The sequence below is a fragment of the Elephantulus edwardii genome, unplaced genomic scaffold (assembly GCF_000299155.1).
Source record: "Elephantulus edwardii isolate Elephantulus edwardi_28Jun2011 unplaced genomic scaffold, EleEdw1.0 scaffold00075, whole genome shotgun sequence".
NCBI classification, from domain to species: domain Eukaryota; kingdom Metazoa; phylum Chordata; class Mammalia; order Macroscelidea; family Macroscelididae; genus Elephantulus; species Elephantulus edwardii.
This window is the reverse complement of record NW_006399825.1, coordinates 13363937-13375363: the sequence shown is the minus strand read 5'-3', so window position 1 is coordinate 13375363 and position 11427 is coordinate 13363937. Positions and strand designations below refer to the sequence as shown.

The 11427-nt window shown below is 40.5% G+C and overlaps 1 protein-coding gene across 1 annotated transcript in view; it reads left to right on the top strand.

The window, feature by feature from the left end:
• LOC102869063 (60S ribosomal protein L36-like) overlaps positions 1 to 5714 on the top strand; it is an 8978-nt gene extending 3264 nt beyond the window's left edge. Inside the window, exon 2 of the mRNA XM_006889158.1 lies at positions 5389 to 5714. Coding sequence (XP_006889220.1) covers positions 5389 to 5714 — 326 coding nt within the window. The remainder of the gene's footprint in view (positions 1 to 5388) is intronic.
• The last annotated feature ends 5713 nt before the right edge of the window (positions 5715 to 11427 follow it).

Here is an 11427-nt window from a genome sequence, read left to right as displayed (position 1 = left end):
TCTGTTGAGATGTTCAATTTCGGTTTGTGTCAGTTTAGGTAGATTGTGTGTTTCTAGATATTACGACAATAAATTTTTAGACAATAAATTTATTTGTTTAAACCATCCGCTTGTGATATTTGTATTATAGTGGTTGCTACATGCTGTTGAGTCAGATTTGACACATAGCAGACTCTCCAATGGGTTTTCACAGGCAGTAAATTACATGGGAGGAGATTGACCATCTTTCTGCAGTATGGCAGCCAGTGGGTTGAAACCTGCTGCTTTTGGGTTGGCCTTACCACTTGGCCACAGAGCTCAGCTGGCATAAACTCACAGATTTTAAGTAGTCATACAACCCAATTTCAAATGTCACAAAAAATATAAATTATGATTGACAATAGCATACACACAAACATACTTGTGCAAGCCAACACACTCTTTCACTCTGTTCTATGGGAATCAGACCCTGGAATCAATATTGACTATTCTTGAACCGAACAAGTTCATCTCAAATTCCAACAAAGCAGCATTACTAACCAAATAGAAAAATCATCAAAATACGACCAAACTGTCATATACAATCATTATAAAGAAATTTGGCATAATCTAACAAAGGACATTTTTAAAACGACCACGCTGTTGCCTCACAGAACAAGAACAATCTAAAAACGTAAGGAACATATTACTTAGCAAGGTTAAAATGAGTAAAGATGTTTTCAGAGTCTTTAAAATCATTAACAAAGCAGATAGAGTAGACAGAACAATCCAAAGCTTTGAATACTTTGGTGAATGGATACCCAACAAAGAGGTAGCTTCTGATACTCAATAAATTTAGCACAAGTAATGTGTACACACATTATGTGTAATGTGTACACACAGAATGAACTTAGCTTGGAATGAATCACACCTGAGGAACTTCCCCTGCTCAGAGATGTCCTTCCCTCTGAAAGCACTCTGAGAAGTAGGACCTCCTGGCCATACCTATCCTGCTTGTCCCCTGGAGCTTATCACAAAGGCATTTGATTGTGTGGATCACAACAAATTATGGCTAATCTTGAGAAGAATGAGAATCCCAGAACACTTAATTGTGTTCATGCAAAACCTATACTTGTACCAGGAAGCAATTGTCAAAACAGAGCAAGGAAACACAGCATGGTTTCCGTCAGGAATGCATCCCATGTATACATTCATGTATTTTCAATCTGTATGTAGAACAGGTCATCTAAGGCTGGACTTTATAAGGAGGAAGGTGACATCAGATTGTAGGAAGATTGAGCTTACATTATACAGATGATACAATCTTACTTGCTGAAACCAAGGAGGGCCTGAGGAGTTTTCTGCAGAAGGTCAAGGACTGCAATCTTCTATATGGGCTCAAGTTCAACACACACACACACACACACACAAAGATGCTCACCACTGGGCCAATTGGCAGCATCATGGTAGGTGGAATAGAGATTGAGATTGTCAACAATTTCAGCTTTCTTGGTTCCACAATCAACATTCTTGGCACCAACAGTCAGGAAATTAAAAGACATATTGCATGGGGAAAATCTGCTGTCAGAAACCTCTCCAGAGCACTAAAGAGCAATGATGTCAGGCTAGAGACTAAAGTGTGTCTGGTACAGTCCATGGTGTTTGCAATTATTTGTTATACATCAGAAAGCTGGATAATGACTAAGGATAATAGGAAAAGAATTGATGCCTTTGATTAGTGGGGTGCTGGAAAAGAATACTGACTATACCATGGACTGTCAAGAAAACAAACTTGTCTGTACTGGAGAGGGTGAAACCAAGTTGCTCTTTGGAGGCAAATATATTGAAGCTCTGTCTCACATACTTAGGGTATGTTGTGAGGAGGGACCAGTCCTTGGAGAAAGACATCATAGTTGGAAGGGTAAAGGGACAGTGCAAATGAAGAAGCCTCTAGATGAGATGGATTGATTCAATCACTAGGGTAATGAGGGTAGGTGTGTTGGTGACAATGACATAGGCTCAGAATAGGGCAGGGTTTAGAGTTAGTGTCCATAGGGTCACCATGATCCGCAAACGACTCAATGGCACATAACAACAACAACTTGACTTACTCTGGACTACTTACAGTGCTTCACCTCCTAGTCCCAGTAGTTGCCAACCTCTATTTTTTTTTTTATTTACCTGTTGTATATGCATATATATGTGAAAGCAGGAGTTGCATCCACTTCCTAAACTACATGCCTTTGGAAACTCTATGAACTTTGAGAAACGGCAATAGTTATAGAAAGGCTTCAGTTCTTTTCTTCATAGGGTCACTATGAGTCATGCTTGACTTGACAGCAATCAACAACAACAAATTATATATATATACTGGTTTATGTACAAAATTCTAATACATTGTTTTTCACACCGGATCTTTCCCATTTCCTTCACTCTCCTCCAACCATCAAATTATATGACCCTATGATTAACCCCTTTTCCAGCCCATCTTCACCCCTCTGCTTTCACCCTTCCTCCCCCTCTTGAATCTTCACACTCATTCTACAATAATGGTTTTATATATAGTATTTGTACTTATGGGTCTGAGTTAGTTTGCTCAGCATAATGCTCTCCAGTGCCTCCCAAGTTAGGCAATAATTTGCAAAATCATTGTTCCTGCGTGCTGTATAGTATTCCATTGTATGAATGTACCATAATTTCTCAATCCATTCATTTGTGGTTGGACTTCTGGGCTTTTTCCATGCTCTTGCAATGGTGAGTAATGCTGCTATGAACATTGGTGTACAAATCTCAGTTTGTGCCTCAGTCCTCATTTTCTCAGGAGGGTATATTTCAAGCAGTGGAATAGCTGAGCCATATGGAATTTCTATGTTCAGCTTTTTGAGGAAGCAAAACTGACTTCCACCAACAATGCTTAAGAGTTCCTTTCTCACCACATTCTCTCCAACATGTATTATTTGCTGTGCTGTTAAACTTGGCCACTGCTACTGCCAATCTAATCTTTAATTGAGATTTGTTTTTAGATGGACCTGGAAAAAGAAGATGGGGCCCTCCCTGGAGATGTAAAGCTCACTAGTAATTTTGTTTGAAAATTGAAAGAAGTTGAAAAGTATGTCCAGGTAAAGTGAGAAAACATGAACAAGGCCAGTTGTCTCCAAAACATTTGCCCTTCCCAGGTTTGATCATTAATCATGGAATCTTCCTTTTGTCCTAAGAATCCTTCTGTGTCCCACCATAATATCCACATGAAACTTGGCTAAGGAACACATTTACAAAATACATTTCCCAAACCTTTGCACAGACTGCCCTGTAGGTCACGTTGTCAGCAGTTCACATCCTTCCCTTTCCTACTGCCTGTGGAGACCTACACTGTGAACCAAGGAAGAGGAAATGTTTCAGCAAGAATGATTTTCAAACTAAAATGTTTGGCAGTTCTCAAGCTAAAAGAACTGAAGGACGAATTAAAGCCTCGAGTTGCTCTAATGAAAGACTCTATAGGCAAAATATTGAATGCTTCAGGATGCATCCAAAGAAGATGGGATGTATAAGCAGTCACTGTACTGAAAAGATAATGAGCCATTTCAGGGAGTAGAATCAAGAAACAAACAGAAGGAAGGAAGCAGTTCAAGCTGTACTGAAGGCACTGATTAAAAATATAAATCTCTGAGAATTGATGGGATGTCAATTGATATGTTTTGTTGTCTATACAAAGGCATTTAAATGTCTGTATAAGAACAAATTATGGCTAACGCTGAGAAGAATGTGAACCCCAGAACACTAAGTTGTGTTCATATAAAACCTGTCATTCACCAGGAAGTAGCTGTCAAAATATGACAAGGTACCACCACATTGTTTAAAATCAGGAAATGTATGTATTCACGTTGTATCTTTTCTCCAGACCTAGTCAATCCCTATGCTGAGAAATCTTTTGAGAAGCTAGACTTTATGCAGAAGAGTGTAGCATCAGAACTGGAGGAAGATTCATCGACAATCTGTACTATGCAGAAGACACTGATCCCTTTAACCCAGTGAAGGGGAATGTCTCACCCTCTCTGCCACTCAGTCTTCTGTTCTGTGGTTTCTTTTGTTCTAAATCACCATTTAACTGTGAGTATGTGTGTAGGGCCAGGGACTGGAATTGGTGGTGTTGTTATGTGCGGTCAAGTCACTTGCAACTCATAGTAACCCTATGTACAACAGCCCTAAACTCTGCTCTATCCTGTACCAACCCTATTGTCTCTGACACACCTACCCCCATTACCCTAGTCACTGAATCAGTCCATCTCATTGAGGGGTTTCCTCTCTTGCACTGTCCCTCTATCCTCCCAAGAATTATATCCCTCTCCAAGGACGGGTCCCTCCTTGAAACATGTCCAAAGTATGTTAGACAAAGCTTCAGAATCTTTGCCTTCAAAGAGCAGCCTAGTTTTACCCTTTCTAGGATGAACCTGTTTGTTCTCCTACCAGTCCATGGTATACTCAATACTCTTCTCCAGTATCACAGCTCAAAGTCATCAATTCTCCTTCTATTATCCCTAATCATTGTTCAAAACTGTTAAAGAGAGAGAAAGAATTGTTACGAGAGATTCTTAACACTGCTGTCTTCCAAGATTTAATAACTAAGAAGACCCTTACTGAGAGGACAGAGTTTATTTTCTAAACTAAATAGAACTTTAAAGAATGAAATGGGTACCTTTCTAATTATATCATGAAAAGAGCTACATATTAGGAATGCCCTGTTATTGTTGTTGCTGTTGTTGTTATGTGCTGTCAAGTCACCTGTGACTCATAGGAACCCTGTGTACAAGAGCTCTGAACCCTGCCCTATATGGAGTCAGTCTTAACCATTTCCAACACACCTTCTATCCCCTACTTCCCCACTTATGTGTCAATCCATCTCATCCAAGGTCTTCCTCTCTTGCGCTATCCCTCCACCCTTCCAAGCATGATGTCCTTCTCCAAGGACTGGTCCCTCCCTCCTCTCAACACGCCCAAAGTTATGAGACGGAGCTTCAAAATCCTTGCCTCCCAGGAGTAACTTGGTTTCATCCTCTCTAGAACAGATCTGTTTTTTTCTCTTGGTAGTTCACGGTATGTTCAGTCCTGGGCAAACGAATATGTATCATCCCCTTGAAGCTTACTAAGAAACAAGAGACAATTTCTAACAGTGACAACAAATGGGCAGAATAGACCATATGTATCTCTTTATGCATCCAGTATTTCAACATTGCAGTGGTTGAGGTATTTTATTTTGTTTTTCATTTCTTTTTATTTGAGTGAAGATTTACAAAGCAGAGTTGGTTTTTCTTTCAACTATTCATACATACTTTGGGTTTTTACATTAGTGACAATATTACAGTGTGATCCTTCATACTTCCGCCTGTGAGTCTCATTACCATTAAAACTTCTTTCCTCCTTCCGCCGTGGCAGCCATAGACAGTGCAGCAGCCATCGCTGTGCGTTACCCTGTGGCCGTGGGCCTCAACAAGGGACACAAAGTCACCAAGAACGTGAGCAAACCGAGGCCCAGCAGCCGCCACCGCAGGCGCCTCACCAAGCACACCAAGTTTGTACGGGACATGACCCGGCAGGTGAGTGGCTTCACGCCCTACAAGCATCATCAGGCCATGGAGCTGCTCAAGGTCTCCAAGGACAAGCGCCCTCAAGTTCATCAAGAAAATGGTGGTGCTAAGAGGAAGGGAGAACTCAGCAATGTGGTGGCCACTACGAGGAAGGCAGCTACCAAGAAGGACTGAGTGTGCCCCGATATTCCCCAAAGCCCTCATCCATCTGATGTAATAAAGTGTAATAAAAAAATTAAAAAACACACACAAACAAAAAACACCTTCTATCCTACTTCTCCCTGCCTCTGATCTTCAAGCCTGAGCCCATGCTGCCCTTGTGACGTCATGTGGCGGATTCTTCCAAGGAGTGAGTGCTTCCCTGTGCCACCGCGTGGATCTATCTAGTGTCTGCCTGCAAAATGAACCACTGGGGTGAGTTTAGTTACAAGTTCAAGGGTGCAGCTGGTTGGTTTTGAAAAGGAATGACTCTTGCTTCAATTATAGCACCCTAGTAAATTGTTTTTGTTTAATATTTCTAGTTGCTGCAAAGAAACTTCTTAAGAACAACAGCAAGAACAAAGTGTTGGGAAAGACCCAAGGATAACTTACTCCAGCGGCCAGGAGTTTGTCAGCAGACAGCCTTCGGCCCCTCCAGGGACAGCTTTGGCTGCAAAATCACCGTCCTTCTGGCGCTTGCTGGACTGTTGAGGACTGTGCCCTCTCCTGATGCTGGAAGCTGTGCCTTCAAATACCAGGAGGGTTACTCATGGTGCTTACATTTCAGCAGACTCTCCCTCTTTCCTCCATCTCAAGAGTTCACCTCCAGAAAACCTAACCTCCAACAGAAAATGCCAGTGTTTTGCTTTGTCCAAACATTTGAACAATCCAGGTGATAAAGATAACTTCCAAAAAGTTCTTCTAAGTCTAAAGTAACAAGAAAAGTATCATTAATGTTTCATTCACAATGATGTTAGCAGCCAACATATTCCTTTTAGATAGGAAGAGCTAGAATTTTTCTAGCTATATGTAAACTTAGGCTGTATTTGAGCCTTTGCATTATTGACATATATACACATTTCCAATTTCTAAGACTCAGTGTTTTATCAATTACAAGGAAATATTGGTAGTCATATTTGAAACCATGTTTGAAATCAAGAAAGCAGCCTTCTGTTATTTGTTGGGGAATATGCAATCCATTTTGTGTTGATTTACATCACTGAATATTTGACAGGAAATGCATCATAGTAAAATAACAAGAACTGCTGAAGGCAGCACAGAGACAGGGCAGTCCACTGGCAAGAGCTTGCAATTTAGGATAGAAGGCCCAGAGGTCACATCTCTATTCATCCTTGTTGGGAATTTAAAAGGCAGTATGTATGATAAATTCTTCTGTTGTTGTTGACTACTGTTCAGTCTACTGTCATTCAGTCGGACCCTATTCATGAACACTCCAAGTTCAAGTGGATGACAGTCTGACTGTATGCTGACTGGACCATTGTGCTCCACAATGCTTTCAGTGACTACTCTAAAGCATATGTCCATGCCTTTCTTCCTAGTCCATCTTGGTCTGGAAAATCTGCTGAAACATGATGAGCATCATAGCAGCATGTCTTCTTTGATAGATGCATGGGGTGTCTATAACGAGGCTTGGTCAGCTATTAAGCGTAGGTTTCCTTCTTGGAAGGGAAAAAAATTCTACCACTGAATCAGCAATAACCTCTGGCAAATTCTACAAAATCATCAATTGTTATACTTTCTAATTTATATTCAGGTAAATATATGTTTCTGGATGATAGAATTTACTAAGAAGGAAATGTCAGATTTGGAATATACCTTTAATATTTGAGATTTATGTAATGGAAGAAAATCATAGACTTTCCCATCACAATATGTCTTTTAATTTCCTGGCTGCTGGTGCCAAGAGTGTTAACTGTGGAGGCAAGCAAACTAAATTAATGTACACATTCTTAATGTGGTAAAAGAAAACCTAGGGTTCCTTCATCCCCTTTACTGGCTTTAGGTCAATCATTGTGAAGAAGTAAGATATAAGCCATGCTCAGTCAAAATGGAGATAAAATAACTCAAGCCCATGCCAACCTGTAAATAAAGGTGACAATAGTGATGAGAATTTCTACTTGACAAAGTCCATTTTGTACTTACTCTGTGGCCCTTCCACACCCGGCTCTATCTCTGGTAATACCAGTCTTTCTGCTGTCCTACCTCTACTCCATAATCACTTGGCCTTCCACTGCTTCTCTCTCCTTCCCATCTTTTGCATCTCTTCAGAGCATCTAAAGACTCATATCCTGATTTATTTACTCCCCTGTGGATTAGATTTTCTTTGGCTGACTGCAGGATATATCACCTCCCTGGTGTAACTTCCGAGTCACTGATCAGAAACTAAAACCCAGCTTCCAAGCAGGAAGTCCAAAAGGCTGACCGGGAACACAAAGGGCATTGTGAGATCTTGTTAAAGAATGATTAGGAAGAGGACAAAATTCATCCCAAACAAGTATCGAAAGGTGTCTGTATTTCCAGTGAGAGAATGCTGATGAAAAGGAGAAATGCCAGCAGCAGCCTTGGCCCTGTCCTCGTTTTACCTGGGATCCATCCTATCTGCAGATTCTGTAAGCCAAATTGATGCTCATTGCCAGATGAAACCCTCCGATGTTTCTTCTCAAACAAGAATATTCCTTAAACAATGAAAATGTAGTAATAAAATAGTGTCTTAAAGAAGGAAGCTGGACATACTTAAAATGAGAAAAATTAGATTAAAATGGCAAAATATCATAGAATCAGAGAAAATTAGTCCAAAGTCATTGAATTCATCCACCTTTTTTGGTGAAAGAGGAGTCTCTGTGTCTCAATGGCTGAAGAGCTCTCTTGTTAATCAATAATTTGAACTCACTAGCTGTTCTTGCAGAAGTTTATGGCAATCTACTTACATAGGGTTTTGCAACCTTAGAAATCTTACAAAGTAGTTCTACTCTGTTCTGTAGGGTTGCCATGAGTCAGAATCAACCAACAACAGCCTTGGGATTGTTTTCTGTACAGGAAGTTCCTATGTAACAGGGTTTGAAATTGAAAAATGGATAGGGATCAGACAGGAATAAAAGAAGGAAAGGTGTCAAGAATGTAAGGATTGGCAAAATAGGAAACATGTCTTTTGTATAAAGCTCTGATTATTGTTAAGCTCAGTATAGCTGGGCCTTGTTATTATGTGCCATCGAGTTGCTTGCGACTCATAGCGACCCTATGTACAACAGCCGTAAACTCTGCTCTGTCCTGTGCCAATCACACTATCTCCAACACTCCCAACCCAATTACCCCAGTCACTGAATCAATCCACCTCATAGAGGGCCTTCCCCTCCTGTGCTGTCCCTCCACCCTGCCAAGCATGATGTCCTTCTCTAAGGACCGGTCTCTCCTTACAACATGTTCCAAGTATTTTAGACGGAGCCTCACAATCCTTGCCTCCAAGGAGCCACCCAGATTAACCCTCTCCAGGATGAATCTGTTTGTTTTCTTGGCAGTACGTGGTACCCTCAATACTCTTCTCCAGCACCACAGCTCAAAGGCATCAATTCTCCTTCTATCCTCCTTAGTCATTTTCCAACTCTCTGATGCTTAAGAAGTGATAGTAAAGACCAAGGTCTGTATCAGACACACCTTAGTCTCTAGAGAGACACCATTGCTCTTCAGGACTTTTAAGAGGTCCCTAACAGCAGACTTTCCAATGGCAATACATCTTTATTTTGGGTTTTTTGTTTATTTATTTGTCTGTTTGCAAGAGAAACTAGCAATCCAGGCCTCTTGGTAACTTTTTCCCTTCTTTTTAAAGGTTCACTCCTTATTTAAATGTTTTTATGTGTGTACCATCAAATTAGATCTGACTGGTACAGGAAGCAATTGTTCCTCCTTCTTCAGCAGAGCATCTGGTGGATTTGAACCACGCACCTCTGGGATTGCAGTGCAGTTTTCTGCCACTAGGCCACCAGAGCTTGCCTATTTAAATGTTTTAAAACATTGCCTGAAGCAAAAGAAAGCATGAAAGTGGGCCAGAGCATCCTCATAGACCATGACGGTGACTTCAGCTCTATGATAAACCAAGCTGATGCCCCTAAACCCATTATCAGCAGTTCTACTGAATGCCTAACACTAGACCAAAATCCATATTTGCATAATTTCCACTTTAGATTATATAACTCTATCATCTGGATCCACAGAAGAATACCTCTTCCCTTGTGTTTCTTTTTTGTTGTTCTTCCTTTATTTTTGTTCTTCCTGAAATGTATCCACTAACACAGTGTCTAGACTGTTATTACATTTTATCTCTTCTGATGAGTTCTGTCTTTTTGTTCTAGAAAGTTTTCGTCTTTTTCATTATTGTTAGTGTTTTTGTTAAGTGCAGTTGAGTCGAGGACGACTCATAGCAACCCTATGAATGAAAGACCTGAGCACTGGTCATAGAGTTTCTGGAGGCAAGCCATTTCATTATTATTATTACTACTGCTACTACTAAAGGCTTAATGCTTTTTTTTAAGTGTTTGTTTACTGCCCCTTCTCAAGTGTACGACAAGTAAATGTGAGTTGGAGTGCAATGTGTCTGGTGTGATCTTAGAAGAATAACAACTTCCCATTGTTGAAAAGACTTTGTCTAAAGCATCATCTGTTAGATGCTCTTGGGAGTCCAGAACCTCTCCAGCCACTTTATGGTAATTTTCTCATCTTGATTTTTCCCCCCCACAAACCCTATGTCTATAACCTAGAATGGGGTGAAAATGTTTTGCCATTGCGCTTAGCAGAACCACATTTTTTCTTGTTGTTGTTATGTGTCACTAGCCTGGAACCAACCCAAAGCTGACTGTCCACAGGGTTTTCAGAGGCCATAAATTGCATGGAAGGAGATTATGGTGTCACTGATGATGGCCTTTGGTTATAAGTGAAACTCCTTATCAACTAGATCACCAGAACTCTGACTGTGGTACTGATCTTGACTCAGGGGACAAACTTGGATTTGACTATGATCTTTTTTTTTTTTTTTTGTCTATTGTGATGCAGAGTCTTAACACTTTCTAACCTTTCAGGAGAGAGAGATAATGATGACACTGATTTTACTTAAGCCCTGCAGACTTTCAAACAACTTGATAAGGCTCACAGAAAAAAAAAAATGCTGAATGTTACCAAATTAGGTTGTAAAACAAAGAGAAGGTGAATGAGCATATACCACCATGAGTAGATCATGAGATCTGACAAAGGAGATGAGCATAAAAGAAAGACCAGAATCCCAGTTTCTTGGTGAGAGAAAGGTGGGCAGTCTCCTTCCATGTGATTTACAGCTTCTGAAAACCCGCAGGAAGAACATCTATTAGTTGTTTCTGACTCAAGCTCAATAAACAAGAGTAGACTCACAAAACATTTGTTCTTCCCATGAATCTGTAGTTATGAGGAAGATTAAGGTCTGGCAGAACACCAAGATGATTGGGAGGCAGGCAGTACTTCCCAGCATTTGGCACATCAGGGATGCCTTTATAAATGTTAATATTTTATGGCAGACTTGAATAAATGTTCAATTCTCCTGTCTACCAGAAGTGACCAGTCTACAATTTCAGCCGCCTCATCTCAGTGGCTAGATCTCTGAATAGCTATATGTATAGACATGTCATTGTAAAATTATGCTTTAAATTCATGGACTACAGCTTATTTACGGAGCTCTGGTGGCTCAGTGGTAAGGAGGTGCATGGTCAACACAAAGGCACGGAGTTCAAACTCACTAGTTAACTCTGCAGGAGAAAGTTGGGCAATCTCTCCTGTTTGTTTTACTGACTGGAAAACCACTAGAAATTCGCCTGTCAGCTGATTCTGACTCAGTGGTACACAACAACATCGGCTTATTTCTGGTGTA